Source organism: Convolutriloba macropyga, chromosome 4 (genome assembly GCF_964194025.1).
Source record: "Convolutriloba macropyga chromosome 4, txConMacr16.3, whole genome shotgun sequence".
Taxonomy (NCBI): Eukaryota; Metazoa; Xenacoelomorpha; order Acoela; family Convolutidae; genus Convolutriloba; species Convolutriloba macropyga.
In genome coordinates, this window is record NC_134471.1 from 27,592,687 (window position 1) to 27,613,659 (window position 20,973).

A 20,973-nucleotide genomic window follows, 5' to 3' on the forward strand; every position below is an offset into this window, starting at 1 on the left:
CTGTGTCGGTTTAATCTTAAACGCATTGGTTATGGCTCATTGTCTGGTCAGATCTTGCGCGATAAAAATCTTAGGAAAAAATATTTGTTATGCATGATCTGATTAGTTTGAATTGTAATTGTATAAGAATAGAAAAAAATCTTTATCTTGTGACTGTGAGACGTGATTGAGATGTATGTCTTACAATTCTTAGTAATGCGACGCATAATCCGAAAAGTCCTGTTTCACCAAATTTTACAAATAGTTGCACCCTAAAAATCTCCAATCATCCAGGTGAAGGAATATTATTTCAACTTTTTTTTTTGCCTCCACAAATTAAAAAGAATGGAAAATAGAGAGGATGTGAGCTGGCATTACCATACATCAATTGCTCATATAAACTTAATACTTACAAAAAACAGACGCCAGACACACCAAACTCGTGTGAAATGTAGCAATTAGCACAAGATATGCCAAAATAGGCAAATTTTTCGAGCTTGCCGGGAAAATATTGCTGAGTGTTCCAAAGGAAACAATTTGGGCCAACAAAATTGTTACTGCGAAGGACACTTTTTCTCCAGAATCCACTGGAAGCATGAAAGTCAAACCAGACAGCAGGTAGAGAATGATCGTGGGACAGATTATGAAAATAGTATAGAATAGATGGCGTCTTTTTAGCTTCAACTCAGTTGTGGCTTGTTTTGCATTGGGAAACTCGGGAACGTGTCTGATTGTTTTCATTCTATTCACAGCAGGTGTGATGAGCTCCCATTGGTCGTTCTCTTTGTAAGCGATCAGAGGCAGACTATCATTGGCGAATTCTGAAGAGAAACATTGTCATAATTTGTTTATAAATTGGGGTCTTTCCCATTATAGCCCCCCCCATCAAATTATAGCCCCCCATTATGGTATAATTACCATGATGGGGGGTATAGGTTATCTGACCACTAAGCTGGGGGGGGGGGGGGGGGGTCTATAATGGGAAAGACCCATAACTTGTTTATAACTTGTTTATAACTTGTTTATAATAACATTAACTAAATTATTAGGTTTTTTAGATTACTTTCTGAGGAAAAAGTTGACTTTAGGTTTTTTGCCAAGACTTTCAAAAGGCTGCTCAGTGTGAAAAATGAAAAATGATATGGACATAGTTATAAATCAGTACTGATACTAGACGTGCAATATTAGACTTTATATTTTGACTTGACGTTTTACACATTAAATCACTAAGTCGTTTAGTTTTATGCGCGGGGGGGGGGGGGGGGGCAAATGATCGTAGTCATTGCAGGTTTCTTCACCAAAATAACCCACAGAGTTTTGTTAATGAGATTTTTTACCATGTCTTTCCATTGGTCTTACTGGATCATGTCAAATAATGTCAGGATTTATTCTGAAAACTAAACTTAGCAAAATTTCGCTGGCACGTCCCAAGTTTCGCCAAGAGATCAAGATCTTGCGTGACTTTGCAAGATGTACCGCAGCATTCGGAACCACAAAATTATCTCCGTTTATGATCATGAAGAGACTAACCAATTTTGTACTGATCTTCAAATCCGCTCAGGGGATCAAATACAATAAGACATGTCTGTGTGTCATAGGGGAAGAATGTCACGTCGATATCACACGCGATGGTCATCGTCAGAAAAGTGTACACACTATACACGAATCCATTGCTGTGTACTGCCTGCATTTCTACTCCCTCGTGTATTATTTCAATCGCATCCAACATAACTAAACAGTAACAATCTAAGACTCTTCTAGAGATTCTACAAAAATAGACGCAATGTTTTGGTCTACAACATTGATAATTATGTTATATTGATTTTATAATATATTCAGAGATAATTCCAACTGATCCATTTTGTCGAGCCAAGGTCAGTTCTGAAGTTATTGTTCTCAGATGATCATAGATTCAGAATCTTTGAAAATATACTTAAGATCATATATGGCTTCTTAGAAATCATAGCAAGATCATACAAAAAAATTTGCCTTGACTTGGATGGAACCATATATGGTCTTCGATATGGTATCTAAAAAGGGTCCCCCAGGGTGCCGAAAGTTGTTCTTTAGCTTTTTTTCTTTTTCTGGACTCTTTGAAGCATTCGGCTTGACTCTTGGCAGTTTTTTCAGTTTTTTTATTTGTTTGAAAATCACCATGAAAATACTTTTGCTTAACCCAAAATTTCTATGAAAAGACTTTTGCTCGGTCTATGATTTCGGCCGGATTTTTATTCTGCTGTAACTCCACTCATAGCAAGACTTTTCCTTGACACATTTAGAGACTATGCTCGACCAAAATTGCCAACAAAAAGATTTCTACTCAACCGAAAAAGAACATTTGCTCGACTTTAACAAAGAGCTCAACTGTGTAATTTTTGGTCAATAATTACCCACCTACCCCACTAGACTTTTTGAGGCTTTTCATAACTCGGGGTTGTAATCAGGTGAACAAAATCCTGGTCTAAACAGAGGGTCATCTTGGCAGATCTCGCTATTTTGTTTATTGTCTCTAGATAAAGATTAAGGAAGGTTACACCAGAGTCATGGAAGATGCCAGCAAATATAAAACAAATCTAGCAAGATAACCCGTTTTTGTGGGATTCAAGTGATAACTGACCATCTTCGGCAATTCGTGATAGAGAAAAGAGTTGATTGTTAACTTTTTCAAAAGAGTTGACAATGAGACGCAGCAACGATAATTTCTATTATGAGTTGCTGCAAAAACATCGATCAAGATGATCTTAGGAGATTTAAACAAGTCGACTTTTAGCTAGTCTTCTTTTTATTTAGACTTCTTTCGAACCAACAGCTTATAAACGTTGGAATCCAAAACAAAAACCTGAAATCAGATCCAATGAATTTTGTTTAAAAAAACAATATATCAAGCAAATTACTTATTTTACAAAAAAAACAAAGGATAAGCCCGAAAGAGCCCAGAAGTGAAAAAGACCTATTCACTCAATTGGAAGCCTAAACTGATAATGCAAAATCAGACTAAATTCAAGTAGATTTTACCTAAATTTTAAAATCACGAGGTAAGATACGGATAAAGTGATTACTTTTTGCCTCCGGAGTTTATCAAAAGTTTGCTCTGGGTTGCTCTTGGTTATCAATTCATAAAAACAAACACATGCGAAAATTTAAAAAAACACAAAAAATGCCGACTTCAACTCCAAATCACTTGTCAAATTTTCGTGCTAGACTAATATATTCTCAACAAATACAGTAATTTCCTGAAAACTATAACTTTGGAGCCCAATTAAGTAAGATTGAATATGAAGCAGCCACGACATCTTGTTAATGGATGAATTAATGACTTAAATTTTTAAAAAACATGTCCGCAATGAAAACCGTTAGCTATTAATTCCGACAGCTGATAAGTTTTTCAAGGTACCCATAACTGTTAACTTTAGAATAAAACGTTATCTGATTTTTATAGACCTCATTAAATCCACAAAAATACCGCTCAAAATCCGGACTGACTGAGTTAAAAACAATAGAACAAATTCAAACGAAAAGTTGAATTTTTCGAAAAGTTGTTATGAAAACACGTAGTTTCAAAGTCATCAAAATCCTTAATTGTCCTCTAAATTAAAGAAATTAGTGCATTATGGTAAAATTTAAATTTCGCAGTTAAAAATTTAGCAGTTTAAAATTTGTTATAAAATTCTGACAGAAGTTCAAACAAATACATAGGTGTGTACAAAAAATGGTTAATAACAGTTGAATCAATTTTTATCATTTCACTACAATAAGCACAATAAGAAATGCAATAGCAGACATTAGAGAAAACTCAATGTATTTTCGCAACTTCAAAAGGCCTATTTTGTTGAGTGAATAACTTATTTTAACAAACAGCAAAAACAATGTGCTTCTGAAATCAACATCCGTCCCAATTTCAGACTATTTTTCAAAAAAAATGTCTCTTGTAACAATTTCATAGTTTTTCAGCCTGCTTGAGCTCTCATTATCTTCAATTAGATTTTACGAGTTCAATATATATATATATATATATATATATATATGTATATATATAATGTATATACATATATATATATATATATATATATATATTTATATATATATATATATATATATATATATTTATTTATTTATTTATTTATATTTATATATATATATATATATATATGCATACACACACACATATATATATATATATATATATATATATATATATATATACAATTGAGTGCATAAATAAATAAAAATTGACCCCTCCACCCACTTATATTTCTAAAATGAGATTACAAATTCAGGATTCTCAAGCCAGATAATCATAAGCTATGTCGACATTGGCCACGGCAGTTACCAAACGTTTTTCTTTCAGGTCAGTTATTATAATAGAAAACCATGTATCTGAAGATAAGAAAAAATTCACAGAGGTAAAAGCAAGAGAAATGAAGAAATCCTGAGTAGAAATTTTTGAACTGAAAAATTTGGTGTTAAAATTTGAAAACCAAATAAAATCTCAGAAAAAATCAAACAGTAGATTTACTAAATATTTGAGTACGCAAAAACGAGAAGCTACCGTTAATTATAATAGTGTGCAAGTCGACAAAAACAATATTGAGAGGCTGTTTTTTCCTCTATCGCTATTATTTTTGAAAAGTACATTTTTACATTTTTGAAGCATTTGATGTTATATTGACACATTCACAGAAATTTCAATTATGTTTTCGTAGAAAAACGTTTGTGTTTGAATGTTATTAGAAAAATGATAGGTCCGATTGTACTTAGTTTAATCAAAAAGACTAATTGATTGAAAACCCAAAGATAGAAGAAATTCTTCAATTCTTTTAGAAGTAAAACAGCGTCACTTTAAATTCCATTTCTATCGTTAGTCATAAACTGAAAGGGAACTTTGAAATCAAACGTACTTGTCTTAAGACTAATTAGGACTTTTTTAAATGAAATTGAGGGGCAAGACAAAAAACACAGAAACCTTCAGAACACAAAATTCACCTATATTTTTGATTTTTAGTGTGGAAAAAACCTTAAGCATGAAATTTAGTTAATAATAAAATCAAATTAATCCACAACTGAAATCAATCATAACTTTCATTTCTCAGACTGTGACAAAACTGCAGCAAAGAAAATTTTACTTCATTTTTTTTTCTAATTTCACTAATACCTTTTTTTCAAATTGAATAATGCCATACGCTATAGTCTGTGAACTTCATCTCATTTTCATTTAAACAGCGAAAAAATTTCAGTGAGGTTTATCAGTATTGAGGTTTTGTAAAACTGCAACTACAAAAACATGTCGAAGTGAACAACATTATTAGTTTCCGTGGACCAATTCAGACAACAAGATATTTTCACCATGAAAAAAAAATGCATAGTTTTTTAATACTTCGCTAAAACGTCAAGAGAGAATGAACAAAATAGTCAAATGGTTGCAACAGTATAAGCAAAAGCGGTTCTAAAAATTGACAAAAAACATCAAAATCCATACCTGTTTTGTTCTGAAAAACCACGATGAAACAAAAATTAGACTCGATAGCGCTACAGGGTTACTAAAACCTGTAAATATTGAAGTTGTGAACTTGATTTTTTAATAATTAACAAAAATGTTTTAAAAGGTAAAAAATATATGAAGAAAATTATTGTGAAAATAGAAATGTTGACGAAGTCTTTAAACCTCTATAAATCCTAGAAAAAGGCGAAATTTTGAAGAAAAAAAAATTAAATTCACACACTACATTGGACGGGCTTTCTATTGATACTGCTCACAACTCTCTACAATGAATATATCGATCGGTCAATATTGACTGAACAAAAAACCCAGTTGAGCATATACCTCCTCCGTCCCACAAGTCGGGTCGGAACAGTAAGAGCTGAGAAGTAGGGCTCCGGAGTGAGAGTTCATGTTGGGTAATCTCTGGATGAATTTATGGAACCTTATAATCAGTTTGTTATCTTTGGAGTTGGATTAGCGCGTTTCGCAGTTGCGCTTACAGAAAAAAGTTGTGCATTTCTGAAAGAAGGCGTGAAATCTTCTACATGTGAAAAATTTACTAATTTGTTTCTAATCATATTATTTGTATCAGATAGAATACTGACCCATCGGTGGAACCCAAAAAGTTCCCAGAGGATATTGAAGAGCTGAAACTCCTCCGTAGTCTTCTGAGTTCCATGTCCATGCCTCGCAAGAGTACATCACAACTTGAGTCAATTTAAGCGCTATAACTCCGCTTTTCTCATTAACATCCAAAATTTGATAAAGGTCCACGTACAATCGAACTATGCCATCAGATGTAAAATTTTTAGGTTGAGTGTACGGATGCGATTTGCTTTTAATTTCATCGTGTAATTTCTTTGATATGTGGAAATCATCGTCACATTTCACCAAACTTAGCAGCAAAATCAAACGGCTAAAAATTAAAAGATACATTTTTGGCAATTTTTTTGAGAAAGTTTCTCCTTTGTTTGTTACTGAATTCCCCGGATTTGTCTATTTTTAATTAAAATGGAAAATTAGATTTTAAATAACCAAATAAAGATTTCCCGTCGGCTTTATTGGCGGTTGAGACGTTTTTTTAATTTTTTCAGCTGTTTACTGTAAACTTCTCAATTACTCAATTAAGTTTTAAAAAGACTTTCTTGTGAATGAGATTTGAAATTTGAGACCTTGCAAATTTTTGTGTGACATAAAAATTATCGGCAAAGAAATTATACTATTTTGAGGACATTTTTTGGCAAATAAATGAACAATTCGACGTTCAGCAAAATCACTGCAAATTGGTCCCTTTCCATTTTGTTTTGACAATTGAAACCTTTACTCCATGAGTCAAATAAAGGCTGTTTGCTAGATATAATTTTTTGGGCACACACACACTTACACACACACACACATACACACACACACACACATATATATATATATATATATATATATATATATATATATATATATATATATATATATATATATATATATATATATATATATATATATGAGTGTGGGTTTGTGGGTGTGTGTATGTGTTTCTATATGGATAAACAAAATTCGGGGAAAAAGAAACGAATTCCACACTACAAAGGCATTTTTGTTCCGACCCCCACTTTAGTGGGGAGGAGGAACTATATAATCAACTGGGTTTTTTTTGTTCAGTCAATTTTGGCCGATCGATATATTCATCGTAGAGAATTGTGAGTGGTATCATTGAAAAGCCCGTCCAGCGTACAATACGGAAATAAAAGATTTTTTCGATTTTCGTTTTTTACAGGGAGTTATCGAGGTTTAAAGTTTTTTGAACATTCGACTGTTTTTGTTCACAATTTCAGTAAATTTTGCTAAAATTTGGTACAATTCCGCTAATATAGTTCAAAATAAATTAAAATTCTTAACGGCATAGTGTTGTTGTTATCATTAGAGAGAGAAGAGCGTTGCTGAATTGTTTGATTGAAGGTTTTTTTTGCCAAAATTTTTAATAAAATTTTCAAAACTCAAACTTTTTTCATCAAAAATGGAACAAAATATGCTTTTTTGGTCCACTTCGTCAAAGTTTGCCAAACTTAGCGACCTAGGAAACTTGAAAAAGACTCCCTAATCTGAACAAAAAGCGCTGGTTGCAATTAGGTGCCGTATGAAGGTCTTCTGGAATTTAAACTTTGCCGTTTTTTGCTGCAGATTTGTCTCGATAATTATACAAAATGCATCGTTCTTTTTATTAATATTTGAACAACTCTTTAACTAATTCGCAAACACTTGGAACAATTAGTCGGTTTGCTGGGCGCGTAAAAAATGCAGGGAGAGGCTCGACAATATCATGGATTCTTAGAATCAGACACTTTTTGGTTTTTATTTTGATGCTGTCTTTTTTCAAATTATTTTGCTTTTGTTTTTAATGTTAATTAGTGACAATATTTTTTATTTACGGCTCCGTTAATGATCGGTCTAGTTTACGTAAGTTTGAGGCCAAATGTATATATAGCTTGTTTTCAGAGAACCAAAGGGTTATTATGGCTTTGAGGAAGAGTTTTATTAAAATTTAACTGCATTCTTGTTTTTGCCTTCAATTGTTATTCTTTTGGCAGTCTGAATTTTAAGTTCAACTACTGTGAGATCTAAATTTTTTCCTCAAGAGGTGCAAGTGGACCTTTTATACTCATTCGGATGTTACCTAATGTCTCTTAACTTATTGAATGTATTTTTTTTAGGGAAATTTCTGTGATTTTTTGAACTTGCCAATTTTTTATACTATTTTGGTCAACATTTTGTTTATTCTCAGTAAGTAGAGGTCAATCTCTCCTCCATATAGAAGAGAAACTAATTTTGTGGCTGATTGTTTTAACAGAAGGTTTTTTGCTTTTGGTACTACGAGTTTTCATACAAAATTCCCTTGCCGAATACCGTTCTTTTCATACCGTTCTCTTGCAGAAATTGGTAGAGTTTTTATTTTTGCCCTTTATTAGTTGTTAATTTTTGTTGTCATATGCCAAATATTGTGTAATTAAAGGTCTCAGTGCCCACCTATAGATAAACTACTGAAATTATTAACTGATACCGGTAAATAACTAAGGGTTGTTTTGACTTTCGAATTAAATTTCTAATAAAAGAGAAATAGTATTCTTCAATTTATCCCTTTTTGTTCTGGTTTGCATTTTTTTTCGTATTTTACAATGCTGTATCATTTTCGTAAATTAGCTTCATTATTTAGAGCTCTTTTTAATGTTTTGCCGAATCAAACAATAATTTTTCTGCTGTTTAAACTTTTCAAATGATGTCTTCAGGGCTTAGACAATTTGTTTCAGAAGAATTTTGTGAAGTTTAGATACTTTTCCGTTTTTGTGGTTCTGTTTGCTGTCATTTTGTGATAGTTGTTTTGCAAAAAGACGTTATGGTGGTCAAAGGAGACGCAAATGGAGATGTTATATTCTCGCGGTTAGTATCTTATAAATTTAATGGCTTCAAAACTGTGGTTTCGTAAAGTTGTTCGTGAAAATTATTAGTTCAGCTTGTTTTTAATGTTATTTTATAGTCTTAGGATTTAGTCTCATTAATAACAGTCGCAATTAATTTTCCGAGTAGTTGCAAGACAAACTGTCTACTCTTTTATTCGAAAGACTTTGTTGGCAATGAATTTTGAAAATACTTAATTTTAATAAAAAAGAGATAAATTTTTGAGAGCTGCCAATTTTAATTCTGTTAAAATGTAGATAAGCCTTTCTATATACAATTCATATTATTTATCTATTGAAATACAATTTGCTCCATATATTTGTGCATATTTGGCCTTTTTGTAGGTTTTTGTTCTATTTTCAAAGTGTCACAATAATGGGCGTCAATTGATTTACAAATTTGGTTGCCTTTAAAAAAGGCAAACGAAGATTTTTATTATTTTTAGTGATCAGCTTAAAATTTAATTGATTGGGGGGACATCGTTTTCGTGCATAATTTTTCGTGCAAAATTTTAGTTTTTGCCTGTACTTGTCGTTTTTTTGTAGTCGTATGACATATCCCGTATAATGAAAGTAAGACGTGTGCTGAGGTATGGTTACCTTGAAGCGTTACTCTACTTCTGTCCTATGGTGTCTCAAGAATATAGTCTAATCTTAAGGCTTACCTGACTAACTAAAGTTCTAGATCCCTAGTCTGTTACTCTTCTATCTGAGCTTCAGCAGACAGTGCACCGGCCGAAATGCTAAAGTCTAACGTATATCTCAGTACTAAGACAAGAGCGGAGTAGAGAGAGATAAATATACTTTATTATGATATCAGGTATGACTGGTACCGACTAAAAGGGTAGCGTGTTGTGTTACCAACGGGTAAACAGTTAAACATTAAAAGGAAAGGTATTTCCATAATTTTAACCAATCACGGTTGAGTATTTTAGTTTATATCTATTAACATAAGTGAAGTCTCTAAATCCTTTTGTTGGAAGTCAACACCGACTCCAAAAGGCCTCAGTCACTCTCTATTGAGGTATAAAAGAATCTCTCAATGATTTCATTTGATGCGTAATGTTTCTAATCAGTTCGAATTAATTTCCTTTTTTTTAAAAAAGCAAAGTTTTAATAAACTTTACTCCTTTGGCTTATTTCTAGTCGACTTGTTGCGAAGTCGCAATAAGGAAAAGTCTTTTCAAAGTATCACAATAATGGGCGTCAATTGATTTACAAATTTGGTTGCCTTTAAAAAAGGCAAACGAAGATTTTTATTGTTTTTAGTGATCAACTTAAAATTTAATTGATTGGGGTGACATCGTTTTCGTGCATAATTTTTCGTGCAAAATTTTAGTTTTTGCCTGTACTTGTCGTTTTTTTGTAGTCGTATGACATTTCCTGTATAATGAAAGGCCTCAGTCGCTCTCTATTGAGGTATAAAAGACTCTCTGAATGATTTCATTTGATGCGTAATGTTTCTAATCAGTTCGAATTAATTTCTTTTTTTAAAAAAGCAAGGTTTTAATAAACTTTGCCCCTTTTGCTTATTTCTAGTCGACTTGTTGCGAAGTCGCGTTAAGGAAAAGTCCCATAATTTGTTCCAAAAAAGAGCCGGTTAATCTTCTGAGTATAAACTTTATCTGATGCTATTTTGATTTGATTATTAGTGGTTTTCAAAAAATGGACAAGGAATTTTGGTCGTAATTAATATTGGTAACTATTTGATTTTTATTGCCGTTTTTTCTGGTAGTCAAATTATGGTAGCCACAGGTCTCATTAACCCTCTAGAGTAAATTGTTTTATTCTTTTAGTAGTTTGTTGAACGATATGTTGATATGTTAATTTTCTTTATCTCTTCATCATTTGGTAGACAAATAAGTGAAAAATGTAGATCAACGGGGTCGGATCTTAATGTGCGAACGCACATTACCGAGCCTCCTTGTTAGTCTATATCTTTATTTATGCTCAATTAACGCCTTTATTTTATGTAGACAGTGAAGCAAACGTGGCTGAGAGAATGTGATTGACTGCTCATGCAGAACATATTTTCTTCTTGCATATAACGAACTATGAGAAAGAGCAAGAAAAATAAATCAAGAGCAAAAATTTTGCTTGAATGGTTTTTTCTTGTGAGCCAACTGCTAGAGAAGTGTCCAAAATACTGGCAACCAAGTTTGAGCTACATATCACAGTTTCAATTCAATAGCTGTTATTACATTTCGTACCCGAGCAACTAACCAAAGAAACACTCACTCAACTATATCGAGGATCTTGTTAACCACAGAGGAATTATTTTTATGGTTCTTCACATTATCAAAAAAATTTATTAAAAAACCTGTGGGGTCAAAATGATGGGTGCCAATCAAACAATCAAATCAAAACTACTACATGTTATTTTGTTTGTAGGACAATTGCATGTAATCACTCTTTCATCAGAAATCATCCTCAAGTTTTGCAATCTATACCATTTTTTTTATATTCTAAAATTGGATGCAAATAATTGAAACTAATCAAGTTGAAATTGTGCGAAAAATTGCAGACAACTAATTACGACAAAACAATCAGCAGATTTTAAAACAATGTATTTTACGTATGTTTGGTTTATTTTGCATCCAATTACAAAATTCCAATTTATGATGTCCTCCATATTAAATCTCGTCCTACAAAAATTTCACCAAATATTTTATTTAACCTACTTGGCCGGAAAAAGTATGTTAAGGAAATCTTTGGTCACAAAAATTAATCGTCAGGCTAAAAAAATTCTAACCACTATAGTCATTAGATACATGGCCCGTCTTTTCCTTTTAAAATTGAAACGCGACGAGATTCATGGAAGTTAAAGTGCCCAGAATTTTTTTTTGATGGTTTGCTTGCTTTATTATCACGGTTTGATTCCTATGACTTTGTTCCTCAATGATGTCAGTAATTATGTTCTGTAACTCTATTTGAAAACCTCAGGCTGTATAGCAATTATCAAAAATATTTAATTTTTGTCACAAACTCACAATTTTATTTGGGGAAAAGGAAACTTATGTTACCCCGGCTTTTTCGCTGTATAAAATAAGGCAAATCGATTAATGTAATACCCATGAAAAATTGAATGGTTGTTGAACGTATATTGGCGATTTATTCGTCTCATATGTCAAAAAAGAAAATAGAAATTTTCAGCTTTTCATGTCAATTCACGCAGTCTGATTGCTCTTTCTTTCACTTTTCCTACTAGTTATTATTATTATTATTTTATTATTATTATTATTGTTATTATTATCATTATTATTATTATTGGTTTAAGCACTATTTACATACTCAAAAGTGCTATACAATTAACTTCTTAGATCAAAAAAGTTTTAAGCTTCTTTCTGTTTGACAAAAATTTTATTTCAAAAGGAAGTCGATTCTTTTCGCGAGGGACTGTAAAACTGAATAATCTTCTTCCGAAAACTGTCTTCAAAGTTGTAGTTTGGAAGTGTAAATGTATTGAGATCTTGTCACTTTGCCATTTCGTGATAACAACGAGTTAAGATAGTCTGGAACCCTCTGAGGATGGTGATCCAGACGATGACCCATCAGAAGAATTTTAAAAAGAAAATTTCGTACAGATTCTATTTACGGATTCTATTTTTACGTAGTAACGGATTCTATTTTTTTGTATATTCACGCGATAATTGAACAAAACTTTTTATGTACAATAGAACAAACCGTCACAATCTGGCGTTTTCATTTGAAAAAATGTGTTAGAAATAAGACTGCTCAAAGAACTTTTTGTGGAAACAGAAATTCAATACAGTAATACATCATTGCACTGAAATACGGAGGACAAAAGAGGTAATGAGTTTGCAAAATATTAAGTTAAAATTTTTCTTGCACTAATAAGAATATTTATTGTCAAACTTTCTAAAACTGAATTTTACTTTGCCTTAATTTTAAGGTGTAACTCACAATTTGAGGAATAAACCATTAACCAAAGTGCTCAAAATGCGCTCCTGGTAGACAGTTGTTGGAAACTCTTCCTAATCTTAATTTTTAGGCATTGCGTTATTTCATCTCTTTGAGTTGTCACTAGTTTGTGGACATTCTTAATTGTGTTTTGGCCATAAACATTCGGCACTTAATAATGAGAGAAAAGAGTACATTGATAGTATTTTTAAAGAAAGTTTTGAAAAATTGAGCAGATAGATAAAAATTGAAAGATTAAAATTTCTGCAGAATATCAATCAAAAACTACATAATGTTGTGACAAGTGACTATACCAGAAATTCTTCGGCGATCACAAACTCTGAGAAATAGACTGCAGCATGCGGTATGCTAAACTCTTCTCAAAATTTGATTAAAATGAATATACATGAAACCAAAGGATTTGTTCGGCGCATCTCTCAGTTCGGGTAAGGTTGAGTCTTTGCGTTTGAAAAACTTACAAATTTGGCTCTTTTAAAGAGAGTAATTTCTGAAGCTCACTACTCTTGAGCTATAAAGATGTCCAGAAAAATTGGTCTATCAACCATCATTTTTGAAAAATTCTTTATGAAAACTTATATGCTGATTTTTAAATTTGTATTTTACTGCATTTTCTGTTTCAATTGTTGAAATCAACTTACTGCGGGATATTTATATAATCTGCAAACATACTCTTGTTCGTTTCCAAATTGATGACGTGCTTTCAGATAGAGTGCTATCAATATAGACAAAAGTGAACTAAATGAAGGGAGACATCCCAATTTGATCACACGCCCTTCTGGCCATCATTTGTGTTTGTTCTATATCGAAGTAGTGGACATTTTACCCCTTCACTCTATCTCAAATGATATCTGATGAAGTCATTATAGATCTGTAGAGAGCAAAATTGTCTCTTTTTCAACGTTGACGTCAGTCCTAACAGATTAGACACTGTCTCCCCGATTTTATTTAAAATCTGCCATCTAAACTCACAACCCCCCCCCCCCCCCCCCCACACACACACACACACACACACTCCCACCCAACCCCCCGCCATTCCAACTCCATAACTTCAGCCCATCTATCTATCACCCTTAAATCGCGTCTTTCTAAAATTTGTCTAAATAAGAATCAAGCGCGCCTGCATAAGCGTAAGCAAATTACAATAACAGCAGAGCAATAATGCAGGCAAAGGGAATATTTTTTCTGCAGAGCAGAGGGGGAAAAGATGGGGAAAAAGTGAAGGGGACAAAAAACAGCCTGTGACAAAACTGGGTTAATTTTGATACCTTTACGTGGTAGAGGGGAGGGCTAACCAGCAACACACAACAACTAGTAGCAAGCGCACTCTATAAAGTGTGTATTTCCTTTTCGTGCCAAATAAAATCAGAAGAGAAAAGTATAAAAACGGAAAAAGATTTATACTATTTTATACCATTTGCAGTCTACTAACTGTGTGACATTTTATATTTCCCTTTATTTTTATTTTTTCCCTTCATTCCCATAATGAAAAATCTCTAACAATTTCCCATACCCTCTCACACATCGAATTTGGGTGATAATTCACGCGTGCCCCAAAATCCATACCACCAACCGAGCCCAACACATTAATACCATTTGCAGAAGAATATTTGCCCCCAATTTTCATCACTAATATTTTTTAATGAACTTTTCCTTTGATTCTTCTCAAAATTTATTCTTTTCTTGCTTCTCAATATCAAAAGCGTTACACGGATTTGCTTTGATATTTCCTTGAAATTAGCTCCAATTATATTAAAGGAAGAGAACAGCCCGGAAAGGGTTCAAAACTATATCACACTTTGTTCAGGTAACGTTTTTCAAATTTGAGACTTTTGAACACGCGTTTTTTTTTCAATTATCATATATTAATCTTTATGTGCAAACAATTATCTGACCAACATACTGAAAACAATCAGCGTTTACATTTTTCCGTATAAAAGAAAAATTAGAGTATAATCATAAGTGTATCCGTGCATTTTCCAATTTGTATTTCTTTGCAAACCCAAATTTTTAATCAATAGAGCCCCCGTTTTTATCTAACCCGTTTCCCTAATGCGTGGGTTTTCTTTTCCTCATTCAATGGGCTCCCCTTGTCTCTTGTACAAGTACTTTTGTCTGGTTTTTCTCCTCAGTTCTGGGGTTAATCAATATTTTCCCGTAAACTGACATCAAATGATCAGCTGAGCTTTTGTTCCGAGAACATAACACTCAATCGAATAGTCCAATTTTACTCAATGAATAAAATAAGTGAAATAAGTTTTTTCACATCACGTGTCCTTGTGTTTTTTGAAAAGTATTTTTTTATTACATTAAAATTTATTGTGACACGAGTTTTATTGTTTTGTAGGCGTTACTACTGAGGGGATGTATTTTGAGAATATTCATTGTTCTAACAATAATCAAATCTTTACTGGTGGTAAAATTTGTTCTACGAATCACCACGGGTTTCCATAATGGCAAAGTTTTAGTAGAACAATAAGAAACAAAACAATTTAGCTCAAGCGATCCAATTTCGAGTGCCTCCCTATTCCACAAGACCCAAAAGTACGACGACATTGGAAACGTTTGTTATGTTTGGTTCTCCACCTAAGAAGTCGTGTCTATGTTCGGTTTGTTCGGTATGTAAGGCTTCAAACATAAGAAATGTTCGGTTTTGAGTATACGCCTATCAAAATATTGTTTGCAGCTCCTAAGCTGGCATGAAAAACGTGAAAGGAAGTAACAATTTAAAAGTTATCTGGGACCTCATACAATTTTGTTGGCCCACACATTATTGCACTTCTTTTTAATTTCCAATATGTAAGCAAACAATTAAAATAAGTGGACTGTTTTCACTTGTAATTACACACAATTTCACTTGTAATTAATGTCAACATGCTTTTGCATGATTTTAATGATGTTCAAATTAGTTTTCAGATCCAAGCATTGGGAGCATTTTGTATCATCTGAAACAGACATGGAACAGATCTATCCAATTTTGATCTATTTATATCATTTTGAGGTTATAGAAGCTTTAATCGAAACTTTTGTATCCAACTCCATATTTTTATGACATTCCGGGAGTTTATTGGCTTAAATTAGTATTCTAGCAATTTTGGTGACCCTAGGGTTGTTTTTTTCGTCTTTGAATTTTTTAAATTATTCACTAATAATTGCTTCAGAGGAGCAGCTTGTGAAGAATTTTGTTATTATTAGAAAGTTGTTAGACTAAATTGCTTTTCTCCTTTTATTTTTTCCTACGTTTTTGTTTCAAAGTTTTTGATTACTGTGATTAATTAAATAGATAGTTTTGTTTAGTGAATAGCTGGATCGGGTATAAATGGATTTCTTCTTTGAGCCGGCTAAGAGTCTTCCTGCTTTGCTTTTTTCTTGAACATTTCAAATTAACCACCAAAAGGTTAATAGATTCGATTCTTCCCAGGCTTTTAGTCGGTGAAGTGACAAGCTTTAATCTGATTGAATGCCATTCAAGTAATTATGTTCTAGGTTTTTCCAAATTTTTCCAGCCCAACAAGTGCATTTGAATGACGTGGAAATACTTTTTAATCCTCTCCAGTTTTATCGGTCATTGTTTCTCTTTTCTGTATGGTCGCTTTTAAAACATTCTCTAAATTCGATTTTCACAAAAATGTGGTCAAAATTACTGGACTAAGACATATCCAATAATGGCCATTAATTTTTCCAGCTATTTCCTTATAAGTCACAAAGAGATCCTGAGGAAACAATTCTTGCTTTTTGGTCGCTTGGTGGTAATTGTTGCCACCCCTTCCCCCGCCCCTTTTAGAAAACAATACGAGCTCGGAAAAGTGCAAAATTACTAACAGCTAGCCACTGTTGGAGAGCTATAAGTTTGTTTCTCTCTTTCCTAAATATCCTTCCGTTTGGAATTATTTCCATACTTTTCCATATAGCCTTTTAAGCGGACACGTACAAGGAAGAGCTCACAGTGAACGAGATCGTGGCTTGCTCTGAAATAATTTGGCACAAGTTTTTTCCGTAATTCCTCTGCGCGTATTCCTATACTCCCACCAAAAGGAACCACAACCAAAAGAAGAAAATTTAACTTGGAACCGTTTTTAGCATTATAGGCTGTGTGTGTATATATTGTTAAAATATCTTCCGTGCCGACCAGAAAAGCACTTTTTATAGGCCAACAGTTCCATGTTACAATGCTTATAATGCATTTTTGCAAAGATGTAACGCTTTAATTTTTCAAACCCTCATATTTTATAGATTTATGGTATTGGAACAACTTTTCCTCCCTTTAACAACAAACTTACTCAAAACTCGTTCATACTTATTTGAAGGCCAATTTCACTGCACCATTTTTCACTCCACTCTTATCAAATTTATTTGAGTTATTTTGCTCTACTTACTATATTGAAATACTTCAGCGTGACATTCATTGTTTGTTCCATTATTATTGTTTACGTTTTTCAGCCCTTTTCCTACCAGAATAAATCATCATCGCCCACGTTGCAACAACCAACCGGTGAAGAAAATTGTGGGGGTGTTAGCAACCCTGCAGCAGTTCAGGAATCGAATAGTGCATCAATATTTAGTCCGGCACCGTCTCCTACAAATAATAACAACCCAAACGTGGTTAACGCTCAGCCAGAAAACAACAACTTGGGACTTATACAGGTTTGATATTTTTAAATTATTCGCGAAGTAATAACTGCAAACGGAAATAGCGACAATTTGCTGCAAAGTTGATTATTTTGTACTTATAATCTGGCATCTATTAGACAATATTTGGAGCAGATTGAACATCCAGTGCATGTTTTACATTTCTCTTCTTTGCTCAACATTTTGCTCTTCAAAAGATCGACTAAAAACAATTCGAAAATATAGATAAAACTAAAACTGGATCGCAAGCATACGGAATGTTTCGAAGCTGTCTGTTCTTTAATTAAACTGTAAGTTGTCAAATTTAAGAATCGGTTGTGTTTGTTGCCTTTAAGTCTTATATTTGATTCAAACTTACAGTTTATTTGAATGTCAGGCAATTTAAACCAGTTAGTCAGTTATTGCTGATGCATATCATCTGCGTCATTCAAAAGAGAAAATGGAAACGGTGAAAATTTCTTGAGAAACTGATTTAACTGCTGCGGAGACGTTTTAATTTCTTTTGTTTCTCGAAGAAAAAGGAAATCGAATTCATATTTGGTGAATTGAAGATAAAATTTATCAAGAACGATAGACTTTTTTCCAGAGTATGTGTATCTATACAACTGTGATCGATTGTGCATATGGAGATAAAATTGGAGTTTTAAGACTCGAAGAGGCATTATGGTTCTCTGTTTTTTTGATAAGTGAGCGAGCAAGAAAACCGGAAGTTCAGGGAGTGAATAAAGTTTGACAAGTTGTGTCAGTGAACAAATTTGAAGTGCGGAGAAAAGAGTGTGATTATTTTGTCAAATCCTTCCTATGATACAAAGTGAAAAATGTAGGCGTGAAAAATTTCTGCTAATCGAGTAAACTTTTTGTTCACGTGCGGCTTTTTCAAGATGTTTTTTTTTATTTTTTGAACTATCTATGCTCTCTTAAAGGTTTTTTGGGCTAAATTTATAATTTTCAAATTGTTTTCAAACCTTTGCGAAGGTTTTTGGTTATAAAAGAAAGTTTTACGCTAGTTTGAAGGATTTTCAACTAAGTTCTGCAAAAAAAATGTTAAAATTATTCTTAATTTCTTTCAGTTTCTCGCGTTTTCAAAATTAAAGATTTTTTTGCGCTTATTTTGGCAAATCCACACATGGGTGAGCAATGAAATTTTCTTGATTGCTTGAAAGTTTGTTTTCCTTTTGTGTAAATGTACAATCCGAAACCGTAATTGAATTTTAGTAATTTTCTACTTTAAATTCTTTAAATTTTTAGTTAAATCTTTTCTTTTTTCAATTAAGATAGTCTTTTCTATTCTTTGATACTGACTGCCATTGAGAAATAGTTATTCGACACGCTATTCCAGTCGTTTCAGGGATTCTTCTGGCAATGTTTTTGAGATCTGTTAACATATTTTCTCGATTTTTGAAGTCAAATTGGTCACGCCGAAACAGTGATTTGGAGTGATTTTGGTCACGCCGGAACAGGAAGTGGAGCAAAAAATGAAGTTTTCTGGCCGCGCGGATATTTCTTACGCCAATTTCAAAGTAGAGTGAGAAATGCGGCAATTTGGCCTTGAATTTTGCTAATTATTGTCATTTTCTTAAACTTTGTTTTCTAATTGGTTTTCGCAATTCATTTATTGTCAATTCTAAGAATCATCTTCATTTTAGCCAAAGAAAATTTTTTGTATTGTGTCAGGATTTGTCCTGCTATGTTTTTTTTATTTCGTCGTGAAGATTTTTGTTACGAACATATGACGTGAGAATTTCCTGAAATCTGCTTTTTGTTCATAGATTCATGCAATTTCAACTGACGTCATTTTTGGCTTTTATTGGAGTGAGGTTTTTGTTCATTTGGGTGATTAAAATTTTGGTCACACGGGACTTGCCTCTCTCTCAAAAATGAGTTACTTGCTGTGAAATTGACTTTTTTTATAATTCAATGAGATAAGGTCAAGTTTGTGTCTGATTGAAGGTTATTTAATAAAACCTAATAGATGCAGCTACAAATTAAACAGAGTCTTGATCAATTTTAAACAACTCAGCCTCTGCATTTGAAAAAAAGTCTGTTTTTTTAGTTCTTTTTTTTCCTTTTTGTGAGATTGCAGATCAACAAAGCTGTTGCGGCTATTTTCTAGCAATCTGCCAACTATGTTAATGATATTCACTTTCCTCTTGTCTTCTAATTATCGGAATTTTGAAAACATCTGCTCAATTTGAACTTCATTGTGACCTTTTTGATTGCGTGTAGCTTAAATGACTCTGCTTGAAATCAATGAAAATTACTGGCGTCTATCGAGAACCGCGAGTCAGAATTTTGAATTGACTTCTGCAAAGTCACGTAACCTTACTTAAAATAAAAATTTTGAACGTTTTAAAATGACAAAATGACGAAAGTCAACTTTTGACAATGTATATTGCAATTTCTGGCATTTTATATTCTGGCACCACAGTCTTTTGGAATTTTAAATCGTGCACGTGCAGTTACTATTGTTTTTCTCAAATAATAATAATTTTCAACTCTGAAGTGTTAGTTCTCAGTCGATCACTTTTATCAGTTCATGTCGGATCAGCGATGTTCTCGCTCCCAAGTCACTCTCGCTGTTCTCGCTCCCAACTTTTTCCTTATCAGTAATTCATGACTCATAGAGTTATTTTGAGGTCACCTCTCATTGGTTGAGAGATCAAAAAGTTATTTCTATGATTGTAGCCGCACTTTGGATGACACATCTTACAAAGGAAAAACACCCCTTTAATTGGGTGAGCGGAACTAGTTTCAAAGGCTTTTGCTCGCATTATGAAAACTGCAGAATTGCAGAAAAAAATGGAAAAAACATTAGTTTTGTTCAGAAGCGACTTTCAATCTCCGACTCATCTCGAGGTGGATGTGTAGTTGACCACCATCATCACCACCATCACCAGTTGGTGCCAGGTAGTAACATTTCCTCTTCCTCCTGTGATGTGCTCTCGACCTCCTCTTGTGACCAACTCTCCTCATCAGCTGTTGCTCCAGGTGTCCCTCACTCATCCTGTACACAAAGAGGAGCTGTCGATGAGGGGGTGAGACACGCATATATTTTAAGCCTCTCTTTTTAGGAATAAAATTGCCTAAATTTTATAGGCACTTTTCTGTGAGGTGAAATAAGAATTTTTTAAAAACTTTTAAAAATTTTTGAAAGTTTTAAAATTTTTAAATCTTTTCTCAGATTTGTAGCTCATCCTTTTGCCAATGAACCATTGAACATTGCAAAATGAGTAATGCTTGCTGCAGTGAATCTTGCACAACGTTCTGATCAAACAAAAATGTTTCAGATGAAGTCTCATTGGATGATTTTCAGCAATTTACATTTGAAAAACTTTGAACAAAAATTTTGTTTTTGTTTTGTTTTCTCTTTTTTGTTCACTTTTTTGTTGTTTTTAATAATTGCTTGCGATTTTTAAGGTTTCTTGTGGCAAATTTGCAGCACGTGTTTTCTACGTGTTTTCTGGTAACAGAAAGTCGATGCTGACATACATGCGTCAATGT

General features: G+C 33.0%; 2 protein-coding genes across 3 annotated transcripts in view; one reads left to right on the forward strand and one right to left on the reverse strand.

The window, feature by feature from the left end:
• Positions 1–20,973, forward strand: part of LOC142337568 (uncharacterized) — a 128,881-nt gene that overhangs the window by 52,976 nt on the left and 54,932 nt on the right. The window contains exons 2-3 of the mRNA XM_075386896.1: positions 17,284–17,487; positions 20,298–20,507. Coding sequence (XP_075243011.1) covers positions 17,284–17,487; positions 20,298–20,507 — 414 coding nt within the window. The remainder of the gene's footprint in view (positions 1–17,283; positions 17,488–20,297; positions 20,508–20,973) is intronic.
• On the reverse strand, positions 53–13,564 carry LOC142338355 (acetylcholine receptor subunit beta-type unc-29-like). 2 transcript variants are annotated; one of them, XM_075388067.1, is made up of 3 exons: positions 13,485–13,564; positions 1,510–1,710; positions 53–800 (listed from the first exon to the last, which is right to left on the reverse strand). In XM_075388067.1, the coding sequence occupies exons 2-3, from the start codon at positions 1,706–1,708 to the stop codon at positions 382–384; spliced, it is 618 nt and encodes a 205-aa protein (XP_075244182.1). In that variant the 5' UTR covers positions 1,709–1,710; positions 13,485–13,564; the 3' UTR covers positions 53–381. The 2 variants fall into 2 exon arrangements, with proteins under 2 accessions (XP_075244182.1, XP_075244183.1); XM_075388068.1 differs by lacking the exon at positions 13,485–13,564 and having other exon boundaries at positions 1,510–2,410.

Excerpts from the sequence above, each read along its gene's own strand:
- LOC142338355 (XM_075388067.1), bottom strand. The coding sequence starts at position 1,708 with ATGTTGGATGCGATTGAAATAATACACGAGGGAGTAGAAATGCAGGCA. Across the intron at positions 801-1,509 it reads TGAAGATCAGTACAAAATTG|AATTCGCCAATGATAGTCTG; the intron begins GTTAGTCTCTTC and ends GTTTCTCTTCAG.